The sequence below is a fragment of the Lissotriton vulgaris genome, chromosome 12, assembly GCF_964263255.1.
Source record: "Lissotriton vulgaris chromosome 12, aLisVul1.2, whole genome shotgun sequence".
Lineage (NCBI taxonomy): Eukaryota > Metazoa > Chordata > Amphibia > Caudata > Salamandridae > Lissotriton > Lissotriton vulgaris.
In genome coordinates, this window is record NC_141700.1 from 116,122,433 (window position 1) to 116,146,364 (window position 23,932).

The 23,932-nt window shown below is 46.2% G+C and overlaps 1 protein-coding gene across 1 annotated transcript in view; it reads left to right on the forward strand.

Annotated features, from left to right (window-relative positions):
* Positions 1–337: 337 nt before the first annotated feature.
* The window catches only part of LOC147673576 (hepatocyte nuclear factor 6-like), a 131,781-nt gene continuing 108,186 nt past the window's right edge, over positions 338–23,932 (forward strand). Inside the window, exon 1 of the mRNA XM_086946375.1 lies at positions 338–1,220. Coding sequence (XP_086802501.1) covers positions 338–1,220 — 883 coding nt within the window. The remainder of the gene's footprint in view (positions 1,221–23,932) is intronic.

A 23,932-nucleotide genomic window follows, 5' to 3' on the forward strand; every position in this document is an offset into this window, starting at 1 on the left:
CGCCCCACAGAAGGACACAAGAGGCGATAGTGGGGGCAGGGCGCCAGAATTAACATCAAGGGGTTGCCCTATGCATGGACAGTCAGAGTTCCCGCCAAGTCCGACCTCTGTTTTCCTCAGAAACTGAGTATATCAGGCGTTTCTTCAGACCCACTCCTCTGGACCCATACATGACTCCCCTCCTTGCCACCAGGTGACTCTCCCAGACCCCCCGCTGCCACGGTCACCTCTCCAGAATCCCTCCTCAGTCCGATCCACCCACCCTTCCCTCTCCTCACAAAGACCCAGGGAGGTTCAAGGCACCGGCGGTTCATGGGACCATGCTGTAGCTGAGGCCATGAACATGCATCTGGGCCTGGATGGGTCCGGCGGGGACATGTGCAGCCACGAACAAGAAATGCTGCACGGCCAGGGCCGGGGGCTGCACCGGGGCCCTCCCCTGCTAGGCAGCATGGCCTCAGTGCTGGAGGCCGGGGACTACCACCGCTCCGAGCACCCCATGCACCCAGGTCTTGGCTTTGGGGGTGACTCGCCCACGGGTGGCGTCAACAGCTACACAACTCTGACCCCGCTACAGCCGCACCAGCATCACCAGTGCCTGCCCGTCGGCAACGTCATTGGCAGTTTCACCTTGATGAGAGAAGAGAGGGGCCTGGGTCACCCGGGTGGCTTCTACAGCCCCTATCATAAGGACATAGGCTTGGGTCAAAGCCCCAACCTCAACCCCATGCACAGTTATGGACATTCTGGGGGCCACCTCTCTGGGGACAAGATGTCATCGGCAGGCAGCTTTGAAGCCCACTCGGCCATGTTTGGCAGGATGGACCAGCACTACTCCAGGGACCTCTCTCCTCCGCCAAGCTCTGGCATGGGATCTCCAGGGGGCATGAGCCAGCACCCATATGGACCACCCAGGCCAGATATGGCTTGCAGGGGTATCCCTTCGGTGGCGCCGCAGAACTCTGCACTCACTGGCCCGATGGAGGAGATCAACACCAGGGAAGTGGCCCAGCGCATCATCGCTGAGCTCAAGAGGTACAGCATCCCTCAGGCTATCTTTGCCGAGCGGGTGCTTTGTCGTTCACAAGGAACCCTTTCTGACCTACTCAGAAACCCCAAGCCCTGGAGCAAGCTCAAGTCTGGCCGCGAGACCTTCAAGCGGATGTGGAGGTGGCTGCAAGAGCCCGAGTTCCAGAGGATGGCGGCTTTAAGGTTAGAAGGTAAGATACTTAGAGCATGTTGAACTGAGCATGAACAACACAGGGAGATGCAGCACAGAGACACAACATCCTCAGGCTCCAGCAACACCTGGAGTCCGCAGAATTGACCACAGCACAGTCAAATTAAAGCTCCCAGAGGGTACATCACACTCAAATTACTCAACCCACAGCATAAGTTACGCGTCCAGCCCACATTTAACCTGAATCCTGAGCTAAAAACATTCAACCTGAAACTCAGATCCCAAGACATTGAACACATTTTTATATACTGGTCATGACATTGAAACTTCAGCATTGAGTATGGGATAGTGAGACCAAAACAATGAAAATTACATTGTCTCTAAAATAACAAATCTAACACATTCATCCCCAAGACACTCAACCAACAATATAAGAGTTCAAGAAATTGAGCCTGAGAAACTGAGTCTAAGACAGAGGGCCTAGGACATTGCACTTGAGATATTAAGCCTGAGCGAATGAAATAGAGACATTGAGTAAAACAAATCTAGGGCTGACATTGAGCTACAACAATAATGGACCTAAAAAGCCAAGTCCAAGACATTCAGTCAACTATATTGAACAAAAGAAATGTTGCCACCTAGGTCACTCAGCCAAAGACAAGGAAATCACGATATTGAAAAATACGTAGAGTGCAAGATATTGTACTAAAAGCACAGAATCCATGATTTTAAGGCAAATACATTGAGATCAGTATATTGAACTCACTATCCTGAAGGCAAGACATTTTGCCCCAGCCAATGAGCTCAAAATACTGAGCCCAAGACACTATTGCATAGCTATTCCCCCCAAGTCACTGAGACCAAAACAACAATACCATGACATTCTATCAAAGACATACACCCAAAGACTTTGAAGGTAAGATGTCAAAACCAAGATGAAAAATCTAGGACTTTGAATCGAAGACACTATTCCCAAAAAAGAGAACTCAAAACATGAGACATAGGCATTCAACCCAGGTCAGAGAGATCAAGACAACAAAATCCTGAGACTATACTCAGGACACTGAATCCAAGTCTTTAAAACCTTAATTACTAGTGCTGGAATTTCACCTGGCGTGATCACTCCAGATAAAATTTAGCAACTAGCAAATTAGAGTGTCAGCGAGTGTGAAATTATGGAGTCCTCAAACATCAGACCCAGTCGGCGAACAAACTTAACAACGAGGTTGTAACACCTCGATACATTTACATCGCGGTCATTACAACACGAGCTGTTACAACTACTTGCGCTGGATAGCGCTCTAAACTAAGGAATAGTATGATTTACTATTCCAACAGCTTCCCTACTGTTACACACACTGGAGTTGGAATAGTAAATTATACTATTCCTAAGTCCAGCGCCTCTAGCGCAAGTCGTTGTAACAACTTGTGTTGTAATAACCACGATGTAACGTACCGCGGTGTAAATGATCGTGTTGTAAAGTCATATATTCGAACCAGTAATTCTTGAAAACCCTCTGGACCCTGGTTAATGCTGCAGGAGTGGGAGCTGTGGGCAGCCCCATAGACTGACCACCACCTTACCCGTGAAACAAAAAGCAGAGCAGACATTGCTCCCCCCACGCACACTGAAGCCTGGCATAAGACCCAGCCCCACCAGTGACCCTCCCACTGCCATGGTCCACCTGCTTATAGCAGATTAAAAATCTTGCTTTTTTCCACAAAATCAGGGAAAACTGCACGGAAAAGTAACAGTTATCTATAGATCCATGTGGTTATTCTCCATTTTAGGGCTAAAAGTCCCCATCATTGTTTTTTTGGTGCATAGAAACCAGCCAAATCTGTAATTCCAGTGTGGCGGTCTCCGCGCAACAAACACTGGCACACTCCTCGTGAGAGCTCAAGGACCAGCTATACAAGGTCATTTTTGCAGTAACAAACTCTGAGATTCGCGAAATAACAGCAAAAGGTTTTTTTTACAATGTAAAAAGCCTTACAGGGTGTAAAAGTCTTTCAGATTCATAAACAGCTTTTCAGACTATTTTGAACAACCAATAGGAAAGGGCGTATAAGAGACCTGCCCCTTCTATTTGCAATTCAGCAAGGACTGTATCACTGGTTTGTAATGGTAATTGTGGTGCAAATTATTGATCCGTTACCTCCCTCTCCCCTGGTATGGTGCAGAAACTCATTTTTAATGAAAACAGGATCCCGTGGAAAGATTCCCCTTTGGGTCTCGCGTTGGCGGTCTAGGGGTGAAGCAGATTTCTTCTCAAAAAGGAAATCTTTTTTTTTAAAGCCGCACCTGCCTCCCTAATGAGAACGTGCTGCCTTTTTTCTTCTTTTTGTTTTTCCCGTTTGTAGGAGCAAATGCGGGTACAGAGGTCTACCTGTGCCTTGCAGGCCTCACTCCCTGCATTTAGAACCCATCAGCAGTGTTCACAAACTGCAACTTATTAATGAAGTAGGTCATTTGCGACCACCTTGCAATGGATGATTTGCAACGCGACCTATTAAAACATAGATTGCAAACGGAAATTGAATTCCCCTTCTCAAAGCAGGCAGTGTGCAAATTTCGCATTACCGGGTATGAGCATGGGAATAGATTATTAAGACCTATGTTCAAATACTGAATCAAAGACATCCAAGACATAGTGTACATGGCATTGATTACAAAACCTTGCAGAGAAAAAAAAAACAACATTAAAATTAAGACATTCTTTCTCAGATAGATAGATAGCCTTTTTGTTGATTAATTAAAACCATTACAAACAGGAGGTTTATATAAAAAACATTACATTCTTTCTCGGATATAAACCCAATACTGTGAGCAGAATACCTTGAACCACCACTACAATTTCAAGACAGTAAACACATGGCACTGCTTTCAAGGTGAAGGGCCTGATTCACTGTACGCAATGAAGCAAACGCTAGACGTGCAACACAAGGTTTACAACCAACGACATGCCGTTTAAGACGTTGAGCCGAAGGTATGGAATTCTACGCGTGTCATTGATCTAAAGGCCGGATCCCAAGACATCCAAGGCATAACAAACCTATGACATTATTATTTGGCAAATATGAATTCACAATCCCTTTTGCAGTCGGACATCCTTCGCCATCTCTACTCCCAAGACCTTTCAACTGGTTTCATGTTGGGACAACCCTGGGAAAACCCCCCAAATATGAAATGGACCTCCTGCTTGCCCACCATGGATCTGGGGATGGTTGTGATACTGTTTTATTTTATCTAGAAAAGTCATGCAGTCCATGCCCATCATGCTTCTTAGGCGCTCTATATCTACTTCCTAGCCGCACGCATTCAGCACGTATACACGCTCCCCTGGGACACCATCACGACAAGTGCTCTCCTCCTCCCTGTATTGTTCTTGGTGAGTTTCAGACACGCAATACAGCTCTTTATTTGTTGTGTTAAATACGCCTCCGCTTCTCCGGCACCATTTTCACAATTTTTAAAGTCACAGTAGCTTATCTCTTCATACCGAACCATGAGCGTTCCCTTTCCATGGATGTAGAGGCTGCACTGTGGTGGGCTTTAAGTAACTAGCCCTCAGGCCGGCCAAGTCAGAATGAAGGGGACATAGCTTTACCCATCGCAGATGATACTGTGTCGGCCATTCCATCAAGAGATCGTCTATCTGGGGGGAAATAACCTGGCTTTTGGGATTCTCCTCTCAGAAAATAATTTTTCTTTCCAGAGTCTCTCTGAGAGAAACACAAACCTCTGCACTAACCACTAAATTCTCCAAATGAAATAATTAAATACATTTTGCACCATACACAGAACTGGATAATGGTTCTGTTTGAGTAGCCACACTTGCCAAATAAAGTTAGGTGTGGCTAAATTGCCTTTGCAGATACAGGCACCCAAGTTCTCACTACCAAAGTTTTAATTAAGGGTTATTAAAATGAGACTTCATAAGACTCTATAAGGGATTAATTGACAGTTCTACTAGCAAGCATGCTCTTCGTAAAGCTCTTTGTAAAGCAAATTATATACGAGTTTCTGCTCTAGAACTTCCATGACACCAAAGTGGATTGAAAATATCAGGGCTGCCCCTTTGTGGTGCACGTTTGGAAATCTATAGAAAATATCCAATTTGGACTATGCCAATTCCTTGCAGCCTTTGATCTGCACCTCCTTTACCATCAAAAACTAGTGAGGTCCTGAAACTCATAAGCCTCATAAAATAATGAAATATTCTTGGAATGTCATCAAACTTGTAACAACTCTCATAACATCAATAAAACAAATGTGACATTAAACTCATGACAAACTTCGAAACACCTTCAAAAACTCTGCCAGTTTCCTCAATCACATGACAGATCTCAAAACATCAAAACCATTGTGAATGTCCTTCAACTCATGGCAAGCCTCATCCCTGCATTAACAGGTTTTGTTTCATCGTCATGCTCAAGACAAGCAGCACCATACGTCAGTCTTGAGACATCCTCCAACTAATGAAAGTCTCCTCATATTATTAGAGTGTCTCAGGATGTCATCAAGCGAATGATAAAGCTCATAATAATTTCAGACTGCTTTAAACATTTGATGAGCCCACTCACACCACTACCTAATGTAGTGATGTTTACAAACTTTTGATGTGTCCTTTTTTATTATGAAAAAGAACTAAAGTCCTCAAACTTCTGACAACTCTCAGGACATTAAAAAAATCTATTTGACATATTTAAATGCAGAACGCCTTCATGCCCTCAAAGTAATTCTCATAAAGTAATTAATTTCTTGATAAATGGCATAGTACCGAAAATTCAACTAATGTTCTCAAATTACAAAAATTCTCATAACATTATCCGAATATGTTTGAGCTCTTCAGACATATGACAGTTCTCATGAAATTATTAAACCATTCAATGATCTTAAACCAATCAAAAGCACTACGGCATCAGCAAAGATTTCATGCAATTTCATCAAATACAAGATGTTTCATAACATTAATAATTCTTGTCACGTTTTCAAGCTCATGAATTTTTCATTCCAATTTGAAAAGATTGTGCCACAGTCTCAAATTCTTGACAAGCTTCCGTCACCTCATCAAAAATCCTTGTAACTTTCTAGAACTCCAGACAAGCCTGATCACATCTTTACAATTTTTGTGACATCCTTTAATAGAAGAGGTCTCATAACATCGCGAACAACTCTTTGCACATTATCAAACTAATGCAAAAACTCTTAACATTGTTAAATAAATTACCATAATCAAACCCAGAAAACACGTAATCACATCATTAAAATATTTATTATGATCTCAAACACGATAATAAAAAAAATCAGCTTCAGTCAAAACTCTTCAAGCACAACAGAGCAAAATTGCACTTTCAATTTATTTTATTCCTCTCATTTTCTTTCTGCGACAGACTTCTGTCCCTAGCTAGTTACATGTTCTGCTAGTGATCGAAGTTATAGCTGAAGGCCAGTAAGTATCAGTAATGTGAATGTACATGAGGTGTTTGACTGCTGGTGAGAAATGCCAACATGTCTTGAAGTCTTTCTTCACTGTTCATTCTAACGTATGCCAGCTTTGTGCTGGGCTTCAGACCAGTACAGCTTATTTTGTGAGTAAAACACTGCTCACCCCTCCATGACAGCAGCATGTGTGGCCACAGAAACACATGTGTGCACCATATCAAAGTTGGGCATATTTATTGTTCCAGTTATAAAGAGACACGTTGGGGGTCTTCTCGCCCACCCCTGAAGTTTGCATCATCCTGCCATGAGGCTGGTGCCCATTCAGACAGCCTGTGGGACATCTCTACATTCCCCTACCTGCCTAGATTCCTCCTGATATTTGTATTAAAATACGCAGATAGAGAGGGGACATCCATTGTGGGACCCACCAACGAGGAGGCAGTAATTATGAAGTGGGATGCGTTAAAACTTTTGTGATAAGTGTTGGCTTTCTATAAATCGGTCGCTAAATGGCCTTTTTGGGCGTTCGATATTGTTTGCAAACTCACTGTTATGTTATTTTAAATTATAACGCGGACGAATCACCCTCGGGAGGGGTATCTCGGCTCAGCTCTGGGCACAGCCACAGGTGCAACCGTCAAGACGTATTTCTCGTTGTTGTCATATTTCCTGTTCCATGAACCCGGGGCTCCCTTGGAAGGGGGGTATGGCATGGATAGCAGTAAGCCGAACTACAGAGCGCAGTGCGTGCTGCCGGCCCCTGCAAAGCAGCGCGCAGGCTATTCGGCATTACAAAGGAAAGAGCGCCATTTTTACACTCAACGGAGAACTATTTTCCTTGGTCCATCTGGGGACAGCATTGGTGATTGTGCATGAAAAAAATATGAGAGAATCGGAAAACGTGGAAAGATGTTCGCAGAAGGAGAGAAGAGGCTACCGGTCTTTGGAGAATAATAGAAATTAAGGACTGGAGACATCTATGCACCAATGATAAGTGATCGGATGAGGAGTTGGTGAGGAACTATATATATATATATATATATATCTCCAGGTGGGTGCAAGCGCCCATGTGGTGCAGATGTTTGCGTTCTGGACTAGGGATAGTGCAGGCTCGTGCTTTAGATGGGCCGGTGCTGTCCGGTACTGAGGCAGGTGACTGCTACCTTGTGCCTGTACTTCTATTTTTCCATTTCAGGCGCTGGTGAAGGCACAACGTTTCCAGGCACCTGCCGGAAGGTGCGCGTTCCTTCATTTGAAGGGGACGTGACTCCTGCAGGTGAGGAACGCTGTGCCTGTGTGGCCACAGTCCCAGTACAGAAGCCAGTCCAGGGGCTCGAACAGACACACAGTCATACGGGAGGCGCTGCATACACAGAGCGTCCCTTCAAGGCACCTTTAGCTGAAGGGTACCTTAAACCCTCCTATGACTCCCCCAGGAGCGGCTGCGTTTCTGTCTCTTAAGCGTTTGCTGTTTTGAGCCATGCAACGCTGCAAGCCCAGGGTGACAACAAATCACGCCATGACAGGGGCTGCACCGTGACCCGGCACCCATGACATACAGCATTTGTGCACGCCAGTGCTTGTACAAGTTTGCACGTTGAAACTGGATTGGAGTGATTTTATTGACAGCCCGAGATTTGGCTCCTTCGTTTTTGTCGGTCCAGGGCTTATTCTTACGGATATTCCTGACCCACGCTGCGTTTTGCGCTTGGTTCTTAGTACCAGGTCGGCCCTGGGTTGCACAGATATCTTTTTGATGCTCTCGTTTTTAAACACCCTCAGGGAAATTCGGAAAAAGCTGAGATTCGGAAGGCAGTTTTATTTGGAGTATATGATGTAAGGCATTGTGTGCAAAGCCCCATTTGTTTTCTGCATTTGTAACTTCTTGCCCTTTAACCCTGGCCACGTATCCACCAATAGGAGGTTGTTTAGCGGATAAGGATGGCGACACGGGTCAGCCTTGTGATGTCAACATCATCAGTCCAAGAATCTATCATGGTGCTTCTACTCCCAGGCAGTTTGCTGAATTTACACTGTTGATGGAACCTTCTGGAAAGGTAATGCCGACATTGGTAAAGTAGACAGCACATTCTGCATACAATGGAATTGTGTCTCCAGCTGTCTATGTAACAGGAAATGTGCACACTGGTGCCATGTGAAACTTGAGTGAGTGAGAAAACACTCCCAGAGGTGAACTGGCCCACATTAAAACAAGCAGTTTTCCTGTTGGAAGATAAGGCTGGGGTAGAGTGAGTAAGTTGCATTTAAAGTTAGTCTGACATGGGGGTGACTCTACTGTATTGTGATGGAGACATGAGGAGGGGTTGAAACGTTTACGCCAGGCAGCACGCGGCTCTAGAACCCACGGTATGTGGTCAGTCCAGTGTTATTGGGATCCGTCTTGTTTGCAGAAGCAAACCATTCCACGCATTCGCTAAAGCGTCACTGTGACAGAAGACATAAAAAGGAATGAGGTGGGATCATTGGTGGGGAGTACGTGAGTTCATGCAGATGTTTGGTGTGGTTGATAGATGAGCTGGAGCAGAGGTCATCAACCTTTTCTGTAATGAGAGCTATTGATGTTCAATGAAAATAATCCGGAGCTACTAATATTATTAATGAGGTTATATTGACCACAAGTCATCAGATAAAATTACATTATTGGCCATCATATGCAAGATTTCCAGGAGAAATCCTGTCAGTGCATCAGGGAGGGTTGTCACAGATTTGTCAATTTGGAGTGCCTTACTTGAGTAATACATAACAGCCGTAGCAATGCCCCTGTCACCAACGTAGTAAAGTTGGGAATAAGTCTCCCCAACACCACATGACTTGTCGCTCAAATATCAGCTTTACATATATTTTAGTAATTTAAGCATTGTTCACCAAACTTCGGCTTATGAGTTCTGGAAATACACTCTTCTCAATTTTGATATAACAATATATTAATTCATCAGAACAAAAGCTTCTAATTTATTACAATGGACAGCTCACAGGAGAGCTACTTACAGGAAGCTGGAGAGCTACCAGTAGAGTAGCTCACAAGCTACTCGTTGGGGAAGCTGAGCAAGAGATTTGGTATGGTTAGATTTGTGGCTTCATGACTTTCAAAAAAGGCGGGATTGAGATCTTCGAAATGGGTTATCGGTATGTTCTAGAAATACATTTATAGAGATTAAGGCAAACATGCTGGTCCCTTAGAAAATGTTGTGGTCAGAGAGAGTAGGCAAGCAGAGGATGGAAGGGAAGCAGAAGGCCAGTTAAAAGAAAAAACAGGAGAGGCGACTTTCAAAAGTTTTAAGTAAAGGTCAGTTTTCCATGCTGGATTTTGGGAATATATCGGACAATTTTTGAGAAGCAAGCAATTTGACGAAGCAATTGTGTAGAAAGAAACAAGATTATTTGAATGTGAAGAGAGTGCTTTAGGCACATTTAATAGTTACTATAATCATGGGAACCGTCTGTGCACTGCAATGCGACCACTAGGCCATCACTTCAGCAGGGACAGCTGATCCGCTCAAGGGTTGGAAGTGTAAAGTAATGGCTAAATGCAGAAACTGAAAGGAGATGTTGCACGTGCTGAGTATTTTAATGTTCATCCTTAAGCTTGGCTTACAGAATTAATAACAAAACAAAGTGGGATCCATTTTGGATGCCTCTGGTTTGGCATGGCACAAGGAGAGGGCGAGAACATCTTCCCCAGACAGTGGAAATGGGAGGAGATCTGGCCTAGTGGTTCAAGCTGCCGCTTTAAAACCGGGGATCCAGGTTAAAATACCGGCCTCTGCATCCAGACTCAACATTGTGCGCCTTGATGCCCCTTGGGGCTAAGTTTTGCGCGGTATAAAAATGCTATTCATTCATTCATTCATATGTAAATCACTTAATCTTCCTTTGCCTAAATAATTGTAAAAAGTGTTTGTTTAATTCCCACTTGATGTACACAATCTTATAGATGTTTACCCAATCCCTTATATATTGTACAGCACTCAGTTGCTTCACAGCTAGGTTCTTCTCACCATTTAAATGACAATACATGCTTATAGTGAAAGTGTATTGCCTACATTCCCGTGACTGGAGGTCTAGGCATTGAGGTGAGGAGGATGGTGACAGGCCTCCCCTTGGAAACTCAATGAAGATTGTGTTAACAAGGGGCTCCTGAGAAGACTTCCTGGGCACTACTTTTTGATATAAAGTAGAGGGGAATCTAGAACAATCTTGAATTGAAAAACATAAAGACATACTGCTGTGATGTGAACCTGCAAAAGCAACTCTTCCCTGTAATCCAAAAGCAACTAAATAGAAGCCTACAGCAAGTTATCGGAATGATGAAGGTACCAATCCACTTGATAACAGCATACATCCTATTACTTTGCTGTGTTCTCTTGATGTAGAGATTTGTACACCCAGGTTGCCAGATTTTTTTTAAAAAATCAGTTCTAATTGGTTCAACTGTCGAACCCCGTAGATCTTCAATCCACACTGGGCGATCTTGAAAATCATCTGCAACTTTGTCTCTGTGCTTTGATGTCTTGGCTCTAACACAATTCTACTCGCCTTTTAAAGACAACTTTGCTAGCTTGTTATTTCGATTTTAGATGTTAGGGACCGGGAGGTGTGATTAAGTCTATCCCTCCCACAATAGCCTTTCAGTGACAGGTTTTCCTGCCATGGGTCTGGCTCGGTTTCTACCCAAATCTGATAGCTGTTTGTGAGCCTTGGTCTCCTAAGCAATTTGCAGATCCCAAGACGTTGCTGCCTCTCAAACGCACTAAACGTTCTGGCGGGCTCCGTATATCTAAGTTTATACCAGGATATAAGGCCCAGTCAGCAGAGAGGAAGGGCCTGGCTTTATACACTACTCGTTGAGATTGCGTTTGTCTCCTGATTAACCACCCTTGTGCTTGGAATGGGTGTGTCTCACTTCTGTCTCAGACCATGGCCTGCCCAATACATTATATTCCTTTTTTTTTTTTGGTGATGGAAGCGACTAGGCTTGTGGTCTACCTTCAAGTTCTTGCATTGTCAAATGTAAGGCCCGCTTCCGATCTTCAAGGAGCGCCACTTGGAAATTTCAAAAAAGGAAAAAGTAGAGAATTTTCTTTCAACATACCACACATGAACCATTCACACAAAATTGACTTAAACAAAACCCACATTGCATCAAGGCCACTAATCAACGGTGATACAACAAGGTGAACAGTCATCTAAAGCAGAGCGATTAATAACTGAGCTCACCAGCAGAGCACAACCATCAGCAATGTCTTTAAGTGCATATATCCACATTCATGATGTTCAAAGTAGATCCACAACAGGGTGTAGAAGAGCACTCTGAAATATCATCCATTACTAAACAATAGTCTATTCTAACCTATGTTCAAACTTATTAATGCTCTGCCCTTCCAGTGGAAAAAAGAATAATCGGGGTGCCCCTTCAGGATTTTTCACAATTTTGCTATTAAATTGGCAATGTTTAAATATGTCTAGACTTATTTAAACAATGCAATGAAATTATGTTAGCATTTAAATAATACAATCAAATACATGATTGCCAAACATACTATTCTCGTCAGGCAGGCCGTACTAACGTGCAAAAGTATCCACGGAGTGAATATATTAGATTTGAGGGTGGGGGTTTTGAAGAATATTTGGAGACCCTTCCCTTTTGACAGATAATCCCAGCTCAGATATAAATAACAAATCATGTTAGTAATGGCCCAGAGGCTTACTCCCGCTCATTTTGTTCTGCTTAAAACAAAGCACTGTTATCAACATAATGCTTCTTTTGGCCAGAGCCTGGAGCCCCCCTCCTGGGGTCACTTGAGGCTCCCAGTTTGAAGACCCATGATCTAAAGTGACTAATATCAGAACAATATTAAACACAACCTAATACAATGTATACAGACCACATGGACCACTTGAAACTGGTCAAGCAGAAATGCTCAGATTCTGAAGCCACTAAAAGCCCTCTTTACAAATGACAAAGCTTTCTGTGTCATGCTTCTTGACACTTAGAACTCTGCACAGAATTGTACCACTTATTCCAATTCCATTTGTTTAGACGCTTAGCTAGTCAGAATTAGATTACGGAAATGCACATTTTCTTGACATGCCCAACTATATGATGAGCCTCATTCAAATGCTTCAAAATATGGCAGCTCATCCTAATTGAGGTCTTGCTAGGTATACTCACACCTCAGGTATCATCTGCCACAATGGCTTAACCAGGAGTGGACCGAAGTTCATCATATCCGGAATTATCTGATATATTCCCTCACCACCTTTACACATCGCGTCCTCTATTCTTCTGGTGCTCCCTAACTTCTAACATTTTGGGTTGGGGGGCAAGACACTTGCTCCTTTCTGATAGGAAAAGCATAGAATAATCTTACACTTTCTATCAGCTGCATCTCTAATCCTCTAACTTTTAGAAAAGACTTGAAAACTTGGCCCGAAGCTCCATGTTGCCTCGCGATAGCTTCAAAGTAAATTTTTGAGGTCACTGTCGTTTTTTATATGTTCTTCATTCAAGTAACATACACTAAAATAATACAGGGGTGAGGCTAATCAACGTTCTTGGCTCCTCAGAAGACACCAGTACAGCTTGTGGGATGGCACATCATTTTGTACTTACAAACTACAGTAAATGACCCAGATGCTACAACAGCCCAATCAGAATTCAGCTCACATCCTTCTACCTTGTGTATGGCCTCCATCAGGGGCAATCCTACCTCATAAGAGCTCAAAGCTCAAACATTAGTCATTGATACTCGGGTCATGATTACCAATGCAGTAAAGGGAGTAGCAAAGGTAGGTGATGGGGAGGGGGGTGACTATTTTCTGACCAGACGATTTGTAAAAGATGATGAGCGATACTTCTCATTGCAACCTTCCCAAGCTAGTACAGAATGTGCTGCAACAAACTGATGAAACTGAAATTGCTTTTGTACCCTTTTCATGATAAAAATGTCACATAGGTTAGTACATGTATTTATGTATGTTTTCTTATGGTCATATATCTGTAACCTAGGTACAAAGCAATGACGCGCTTTACAACAGAGAGGGCTTGAAATTGAGTTGGTGTTAGAGGGTAGGTCTTAGCAAGGGTAGGAGGTGGTGGAATGACAGCATGAGATGGTAGAATGGAACGTCGAGTGTTGGGTGCATGTGTAAGGAGGAGGTTACCGTGCGGAGAGGTGTCCCTTGAAGAGCAGCGTTTCTAGTTATTTTCTAACACAGTAGAAAGATGGTGCCTGGTCGGTATCACCGGAGATGGAGTTCGACCACTTTGGATTGTAGCTAGAGAAGGCAGGACATCTGGTCTTTTCCTTCTTTGACACTACCTCTTACAGTATGACATTGACACACTCACAGAGGCTGGGCTGCAGGTCACTGTCCTCCTCAGCACTTTTATTTACCCCATTAAAAGGGCAAAAAATAAATGATCCTTTCCCCTAAACCTGATCTTTAAAGCTGTTATTTTGTACTTGCCTTCATCCTTTCTGTTCGCTGTAAATATGCAGCTAGCACTGAAGAACACTTCCTAGTCCCACTTGGGTATCCAAAGGTATTGGAGTAGATGCCTCACTCACTTTATCGTGACATGCTTCATCATTGGCGCCTATCCACACCCTGGTAGGGTTGTACCACCAGGGGGACTCAACCAAGAGAATGGGGGTTCCTAGATAAAATCTGGCTTGATAAGCAGGGATCCAGAAAGAGAGTAGAAAGTTACCAATACCTACAGGTATACCCAAAGAGTTTCTTTATTTAGAGAGTACCTGGGGTATGAATACAAAGTTTTTTCAGGGTTTATGTTGTATCTACTACTTCAATTAACCCAAATATGTAAAAGTCAACATGTTTCTGTCCATACTAAGGGCCCGTCTGGGGCCTTCATCAGAGCTGTTTGATGTACCCCTTCCTTGCTATGCATGCATACCATGCACACATGTGATGCCCGCATCTCTCACCTGACCTGGCTTTCCATCCTTGGGGGGAATACTGTTAAAAAGGGTTCCAAAGACAACCGGTAACCAAAGACCCTTTTATGTTGCCCGGCGGTATCGCCTCTATGACCCACCAATATTAATCAATGAAGAAGCAGGCGCTGGAGACTGGAAGGCAGGAAACGAGGATTTTATTCTCTCCGGAGGAGAACACATCAATTCAGACAGCAAGTATCGTCACGAGGTGCTCTAACCACATCTCTGAGGCCTGGCCTCTTATACTAGGGTTTATGACCTTTATTGCACATAACACATTCTTGCAACACTTTAGTATTAGAAAGAACATCCTCGGAATCTCCCCTGCAGGCCCGTTCCCACACACATTTACAGTTGGATTCCCCACCCCGGTCACAACAGGTGATGGTTGTCGCACAGCAGGGCATTCCGCCGATTCACGGAATGCATGGGGTTTGATCGGATCTCATGGGGTGGGGGCTTTGATCGGTTCGGGGATCTTTTGATGGGGAGGGGAAGCTTCCTACTGTACGGGGTAATAAACAGTATCCGCAGGGCCAGGTGGCGGCCTGGGAACAAGGAAGACAAACGGGGACACAGGAAAAGGGGGTTTGCATCGAAAGGGTTTGAGGCCATGAAAGGAATGAGGGGAGGTGTCGCGCTGGGAACAGGATGGGATTCCGTGGTGAAGCTGCGCTGAAGAGGGGTTTATGACCCAAGGCATGAGAGAGCGGGGGTTGTCAGCGTGCGGGGGAATGCTTGCGAGGTTAAGAGAGAGAGAGAGACGCGCTGGCTATCAGCGAGGGGCAGGGAGGCCATGGTGCTCAAAATGGCTGCCGCTTACGCGCACGAATGGGCTTGGAAAGGGGCAAGATGGCGCCGATAATGTTGACGTTTTGCAGTCTAATCTTTAACAGTCCTCCCTTTTCAACATATCTTAGCCAACTTGCTTACTCAATGTCAATCTTCATCAAATTCCTAACCTCGGCATCATATATTGCTCTCATACGTTCGTTTTCAAAGTCCACAGTCTTAGGGCAAATACAATTTACACATAATGTACACAGGGGTGGTAGACATTGAATTCCTAAACATAAACCGCATAGTACAACCACAGGAATCAGGATAATGGTGAATAGTCTCCAGCCCCAGTTTTTAACGGTGCTCCAGAACCACCCACCCAGCGACCATTCTTCTTGTTCTTGGTGGACTTCTGAAGAGAGTCTATGAAGATGTTCGATGGCCTTGTACACTGAGGGTGAGTTGTCCGGTATGTACGTACAGCAGCTGGACCCAATAATGCGGCATGCCCCACCACGATCCGCAAGAACCACATCCAGGACAAGGCGGTTCTGGAGGGCCACCAAGCGGACCGCTTGAAGTTCAGCGGTGTTGTTAGCAAGGATACCCGCCGTGATGTTCATTGTTGTCTCAACTGCTTGAGTCAGGTGTCGGATGGCACGGCTGTTTGCCATCGGGCCCCAGAGGGGGACAAGTCCTTTCATAGCATCGATGAATTGCGCTCCTGTTGAATCAGCTTGTTCGATGTCCTTGGCTCGTTTTTGTCTGTGATGATTTGCCGGTGCCACATAAGTCGGAGGAAGGATGAAGGAAATGAAACAAGTGCCCCCCCAGCCTTTGGGGAGCCAGGTGTAAGCCTTCGTGCCGCAGACGAAATACATGTTTGGAGATGCCACAAAGGAAGGTGGGTCGGCAGAGTCCAGAGTTCTAGAAAACCGGCAGGCACTGTGGCCTACCAGCTGAGTCCCAAGCCCTTCCATGCACATGTGGCCGGTGACGTTGATGACTGACAGGGCCACAGTCAGAGTGGCAGCCGTTCGTTTTCGCAGGTAGGAGAAGGTGGTTCTGGTTGGATTATTGAACACTTGCATTTCAACTTGTTCTTTAGCAGGGATGTCCAAGTGGATTGTGTTGTTGTTGGTCTGCGGGCAGAAGTGTGTCTTTGTTCTGTTCCGCCAGACCCCGTGGTAGAAATGCGTTACGGTTTTGCTGGAGGTGGCATTGTCTTTAAAGCTTTCTTGCAGAAGCATCAGCCAGGCAAGACAGGAGCCGTGGACTGAGAAAGGTGAAGGGATGAATGGTATCGAATGTCCAGTGGCGTGGGGTAGCAACCCACAGATCCAACAGTTGGTGGCATTGGTGGCAAGGTTGTGCTGGTGAAGTAATTGTACGAAGGAGTTATTCCAAAACTCCTTTCGCCTCTCTCTGAGTTGGGGAGAGAGCGAGATCAGATAATGTTCCTTCATGGTGGTAGGCTGGACAGTGGTCAGGAATGTTTCGTGAGCAGGTGCATTTTCTTCCACAATCCAGAGTGTGGTCATGAGGAGAAAGCAGAAGAGGATTGTGATGAAGAGCGCAATAGTCTTTGGGCTATGGAGTCTGTCTGCTTTTGGGTTTCTGCGGTGGGTATTTCCTGTTTCCTTCATCATCTTCTTATTTGGCGCTTCCATCATCTTCTTATCTGGCGCTTCCATCATCTTCAAGGGGCTCGGTAGCGGGCAGAACCACAGACTTTGTTTTGCTTCTCTCCGGGTAACCCTTGGTAGTGTTTAGGTCACCGTTCCGAGATTTAACTCAGTCCGTGGTCTACTTAGCCGAGACTCCCTCCTTTCGACGCAGGAAATACCCTTCTTTCGATGGCACTGTGGGATCAGAGAATTTCGAAAGTTCAAGTGTGTCGGTATCAGGATAGCAGGTTAGTGATGGTCGGTCCTTGTTCAGGAGCTCTTCTTGGTTGTCGATGTTTTCGGTCGAGGTCAGGGTCGAGGAGATCTTCTTACAGTGGTGTGCATGCAGCCAGTTGCGTTTTCCCTCCACCCGTAGTGCTGTTCGGGTGGTGATGAGGACTTGCCAGGGGCCCGTCCACCGGGGTTCCAGACTCTTGGCACGCTGGAAATTCCGGATCAGGATGAAATCCCCAGGCTGAATGGTGTGTCCGGGACCCCTGGAAGTGTCAGGGATGGCATGCAGCACCTGTTGATGGATAACAGACAGCGTTTTAGTCAACTGACACAAGTAATCAGACATTAGGACGTCCGGGACGTCATGAATGGAAGTTGGTTTCGGTGCAGACCAGACATTCATAGGCCGGCCGAAAACAACCTCGTATGGCGTCAAGTGGTGTTTGGTGGGGGTGGAACGCATTGAAAGCAACGCCAGGGGGAGTGCGTCTGGCCATTTCAGTCCTGTGGTAGCTACTATTTTGGCCAATTTTAGTTTCAGTGTGGCGTTATGTCGCTCAACTAGTCCAGCAGATTGGGGGTGGAAGACTGCGTGGAACTTTTGTTTTACACCCAACCCCTTCAAAATGAGTTGGATAACTTCGGCTACGAAGTGGGGGCCATTGTCGCTCCACAAAATTCGACAAAGGCCGTAACGGGGGAAAAACTCCTTTAACAGTACTTTTGCTGTGGCCATAGCAGTGTTGTCACGGGTTGGATATGCTTCCACCCATTTGCTAAATGCGCATACCACCACAAGTACATATTTCAGGCCTTGACATCTGTCTAGTTGGATGTAGTCCATCTGCAGGACTTCAAATGGGTGATTCGGGACCCCGAACCCTCCCCGGGGTACTACAGTTCCTTTCCCGGGATTGTGTTGCAGGCATATCAAACATTGTTGGACCAGGCGTTTGGCGGACTCTGTGATCTTATCATTGTGCCAAACTCTGGAGACAAGTTCAATCATGGGGGCTGATCCTATGTGGGCAGGGGAATGTGCCATAGTCAGTATGGGAATCAGGTATGAGTCAGGTAACAACCATTTGTTTGTGTCTTTTGTCCGCCAGCAGCCTTCGTCATCTTTCAATCCCACCCGTGTCCATTCAGTCAGTTCGTGTTGTGTGCTTGCCATTTGAATGTCTCTGATAGTGTCCCTAGCGTCAGACCATTTTTCTGCTTGTGACCTGGTCACGTACATGCGTGTTGTCGTCCTATTTTCAGCTGTCGCTCGGGCAGTGAGGTCGGCTAGTGCATTTCCCTGTCCAATAATGTCTGTCACCTTTTTGTGTGCCTGGCATTTGATGACTGCAAGCTTTTTGGGGAGAAGGACGGCTTCGATCAAGGCGGAGACTAGGTCCCCGTGCAAAATGGGGGTGCCGTGTGAGGTCAAGAATCCCCTCTCTCTCCAAAGGAGCCCAAAATGGTGAACCACCCCGAAGGCATACTGGCTGTCGGTGTAAATGTTTGCTGTGGTTCCTGTTGCTAGGATACAGGCTCGTGTCAGGGCAATCAGTTCCGCTGCCTGGGCAGATCGTTGCGTTATGCGGGCTGTCTCGACTACAGTTCGAGCTGTGGTGACTGCATAGGCAGCTGAAGTGGTGCCATCGGGGAGTTTGATGCAAGAACCGTCCACCCACAGCTCTCCGTCGGGGTCGGGGAAAGCCGTGTCTCTGAGGTCAACCCTACTTCTGGTCTGTTCGTCTGTGAGGGTCACACAGTCGTGTACAGGGTGCGCATTGGGATCGTTTTCTGGTAAGGGCAGCAGGGTTGCTGGGTTCAGTGTGGTGCATCTCTTCAGAGTGATGTGGGGTGCGAGCAGAGTCAGTTCGTATCCTGTCAGTCGTGCACTCGTCAGGTGTTGCGTTTTGGTTTGGTTTAGGAGGGTGTCAACTGCATGGGGTACCAGTACTGTGAGGGACTTCGAGAGCACGATCCCCTCACTCTGTCGGATAGAGATCGCAGCAGCAGCTACGGCTCGAAGGCAAGCAGGCAGGGCTCTGGCTACAGGGTCAAGAGTGGCTGAGAAGTAAGCGCATGGTCGTTGCTTTGAGCCGATGGACTGGGTCAGGACAGATAAAGCGCACCCCTCCCTTTCATGGGTGTAAAGGGAGAAGGGCTTTGTGTAATCGGGGGTACCCAACACAGGGGCCGAGCAGAGGGCATCTCGTAGTTGCATGAAAGAAGCCTGACACTCAGGGGTCCAAGGGAGTGGGAGAGGGATGTCCTTTGCTAACAATGAAAGCAGTGGTTTTACTACAAGGCTAAAGTTGGGCAACCACTGTCGGCAGAAGGAGGTGAGGCCTAGTAGGGAGCGGACCTGTTTCTGGGTCTTAGGGACGGGGGTGTCGAGAATGGTTTGGATCCGGTCAGGAGTCAGTTTCCTTCCGTCTTTGGACAAAAGGTGGCCTAGGTAAGTGACCTGGGGTTGGCAGAATTGCAACTTCTTCTTAGAGACCTTGTGGCCATTTTCTGCAAGGAAATGCAGGAGTTGAATGGTGGCTGTGACAGCTAGTGGAGTGGTGTCGGCTGCCAAGAGGATGTCATCGACATATTGTACTAATACCACTCCATCGGGTAACTGGACTTGATCCAGTTGTCTCTTGAGGGCCTGGCTGTAGATGCTAGGGCTTTCTGTGTAGCCCTGGGGTGCTCGGCAGAACCTATATGAGCGGGCTTTTAGGGTGAAACCGAAGAGATATCGGCTGTCTGGGTGGATGGGGATGGAAAAGAATGCGTTTTTGAGGTCAATGACAGTGAAGGTGGTGGCAGTGGAGGGAATCAGAGTCAGGATGGTGGTAATGTCCGAGACCACAGGGTACTGGGGTACCACCACTTTGTTGATCTCTCGAAGGTCAATGATGAAGCGGTATGCTTTCTCATCTCCTTCTCCCTGTTTCTTAATGATGGGCAAGATTGGGCTGTTGCAAACGTTGCTAACTACTTCCTCTACCACTCCTGCGTCTATCAGTGATTGGATGATTTCTACCAATGCCTTCTCGCCTTCGGGCGATATCCGATATTGTGGAAGTTTTGGGAGTGTTGCATCTGGTCGAACAGTGATGTGCACTGGGTCAATCATCATGCGCCCTACATCCGAATCCGTTTTGGCCCACAGATACGGAGGCAGAGTGTCAAGCAGGGAAGTGTCAGCGTCGGTGATGGAAAACATGTGTCTGGGGGGGCAATGTCTAAGCAGAACAGGATTGTCGTAAAGGAAAACTCGGACTCCATCTTGAGAACATCTAATCGTTGCTCGGAAGTGTTTCAATAAGTCGAGTCCCATAATTGCGTCAGGGCTATTGGAGGAGAGCAAAAACGTGGTGTCAGTGGTGTTGTTCTCTAAGTCAAAGAGGATTGGGGCGGACAAAGGGTTAGTGGAGGGCGTCCCATCGAAACCTGTCGATGTTATTAGTAAGCCAGACAAGGGTGCCCTTGGAATCAGTCGTTTAGATAATGCACTACGTGTTGCGCCAGTGTCTACCAGGAATGGTGACTTTGTACCCAAGACCTTAGCAGTGACATAAGGGCCTTGCTGGTCAACATGGAGCTCGACTGGATCCCTCCCTTGCCCTAGGCAGTCCTATGCAAAGTCATGAACGTCATCGTAGTCAGATTGCTGGCATTGGTTCTGTCGGGGTCGATCAAATGTGTTTGGTCTACTGGATCTATCATTAGTTGCGTTGTTTGGGGGCCCTCGCTGTGGTCCCCTATATCTTGGTTCGTTTGCTGAATCTCTAGGATCTCTATTTCTGGTGAGTTCCAAAAGAACCGGGCACTGAGATTTCCAGTGGCCCGATCCTTTACAGAAGGCACACTGGTCCTCCCTAATGTCTGTACGTCCAATGTGGGGAGTTGAAGCACGGTCTTTGGGAGGTGCCGTTTTAGGGACATTCATCTGATGGTTTCCTCGGTATTGGTCTCGTCCCAGAGTCACCCCTTGCAGTTGAGCTATCATCACCCTCTCTTTCAATTCTTTCTTCTTCCTCTCTGTTGTTCTATCGTTTTCGTTTTTCTGATGTTCATAATATTGGGCCATCTGGAGGATAGCCGTAGGTTTGGAGGCTGCCCAACTACTTTCACTGGCCTGCAGTTTCTGCGAGACCTCCGGTGATAAGCCCTTAACGTAATTCTGGACAAACAGATGGTGTCCGGTTGCAGTGGTCAGGTCCTGGCCGCTGTAATCGGAGAACACCGTTTCAAACCGGGAGAAGTATTCCGATACATCCTCCTGAGGTTTCTGGCAACAAGCCGTTACTATCGACCAGTCCACTTTCTTTTCTGGGATCAGGGTTTTTAATTTCTGCACGATTTTATCCGGGAGGTCTAAAATGGCTTTTAAAGGCTTTTGTCCGGGTTCTCGTTGTCTGTCTATGCCATCAAGTTGTGACCAGTTATGTCCAAACAGCTCAGAGTGGTCGACTTTCCGGATTTGCTTCCACACATCAGCTGGTAGACATAACCCGAAAAACAAGTCGATGTCAGCTAGAGTCATAATCGTCGAACCTGGGGCCGTACCCAACTCAGTATAGAAGGCAGTGGGGTTTTTACGTAGGTCAGGCAGAGATTTCCGGAAGGTCAGAATCTCTTGCCGGTCCCATGGTTGGTAGACCCAATTGTATACTACCCTTCCCTTTGCATCTTTGTTGTTTGCGTCATCGTGAGTCCCTTCACCTCGTGGAGGAACCCAGTAAGGGGCAGCCTCTCGTATCGGCATCATAGCGTTAGGTCGTTCAGTTTGTGGGTCGGTTGCTACAGATGTAGTGGATTCGATTTTTGATTTTTGTTCAGTGAGGTGGCGGAGAACCTTAAGCGTACGCGTAAGGAGGTCCGTCACATCACTCTCACTCTCATCCCCGATATCAACCTTCCGGTACAGAGTCGTTAGGCTCTGTGGACCTTTTTCTTGATATCGGTCCTCGTATGCATTTAAGACGTGGTAACACAGTTGTACAGTAAAGTGTCGTCTGTGACTCCCAGTATAAGAATTAAACACATCCATGACGGACTCCTCATCCTCCCTCTTCTCTACCAGTATCTTTGCTATCTTGTCGACCCCTGCTCGTTCATGTTTGCTTAGTCTATATGCTCTAACAGGACCAACCCTTCGGGCTTCTGGGTCGCCCGGCGTTGTCGTTTGCGTAACATCTAATACGAGGAGTTCAGCCGGCACGGAGGCCATGGGGGCTGAAGCCGTGGGGCTACTCTCGCTGGTACCTGGGGATAGTGGGTGTTGGGCTAAGGGTTGGGAAGGGGCATATGGAGGGGGCATGTGGATGATCGGAGGACCTAGCAGCAGATCATCGTTGGTTCGCTGCTTTGAGTGTAATTCAGGGTAGAGCGCGGAGGGGGTTCTAACCAGACACTGGCTTGATGTTTCTATTTCTAGCTTCTGTTTGGTATCCTCTCTTTCTTTTATCTCTTTCTCTAGTTTCTGGGCCGCTAGGTGGGCTGCTTTCCGCAGCTCTTTTCCCAACCTACTCTCAGTTCTCTTTTTGCGCTGTTCGGCTTCTTTTCGCCACATGCCGAAGCTGTCAAGCATAGTGGACGTCGTCTTGTTTTTACCAAGGGCTGTTTCTAGTGCGATTATTCTATCGTCTTCGAAGGATCCTATCAGTGGCCACTGACTTTCTCGATCCTTTTTCGTATATTTATGCCACAGCTGGCTATAGGCTATAGCGACTAATCCATGCTTTGTGAACATGTCCTTATTAGGGGTGCCTTCCAGCGGAGCCGGATGGTTCATCTCTAATAAGCGGTCCGGGCTAAACAGGCTACTAACCAGTGGGGAGAAGACAGGCATGACGGATCACAATGGGATAATAGTCAGCACTACCTATCTTATCACTGCGCGCAAAGACTAGACAGAATATTTCTATTCTACGTTGTTTGCACGTAGTGAATACCTCATGAACCAATTCTGAGCAATCAATCAATGTTAGGTCAAAAATAAAAAATCAATATGGTCAATGGGGAGAATAAGTAGGCTCGCAAAGGTTCGCGTCACCTACCCTTTCACTATCTGTAAAGAGGGGACCTATTTTTCCCTGTTTGCAGACAGAGAATCTCCAGAAAACAATCTATAACAGTTAATCAATGGGGGGGAAGGGGCAATTGTTCAGTGGGGGAGAAAGATAGGTCCGACGGGTGCGTACCTATCCTTCGCTGTTTATAAAGGGAGAGCCTGTTGTTTCTCCGTTTGTAGACAGTGAATCTCCAATAAATTAACAAAAAGTAATACTAGTATTTTCTCAACAATTATCAATTACTTTCAATTTTCTATCACTTTCGCAATTCGTCGTGTTTACACGACCTTACCCGGACCGCATGGACAGTTTCTCGTCTTCCGAATCCAGCGCCCGATCGTCCTCTTCTCTTCGTACTTCTCGTGGCACTCCTGATGGTTCCCAGTCAGGACCGCAGATCACTCGAGAGAGGTCTGTTCGGAACCAGTGAAGTTCGGATGATCGGCTGTCAGACGAGGGTCTATCGGACAGGGTACCTTCCGATCGTTGCAGTCGTTCACTCTGTCGTCGGGACCTCTCCCACTGGATCCACGAGTCGCTGATGGGCCCCACGTTTGGGACGCCAATTGTTA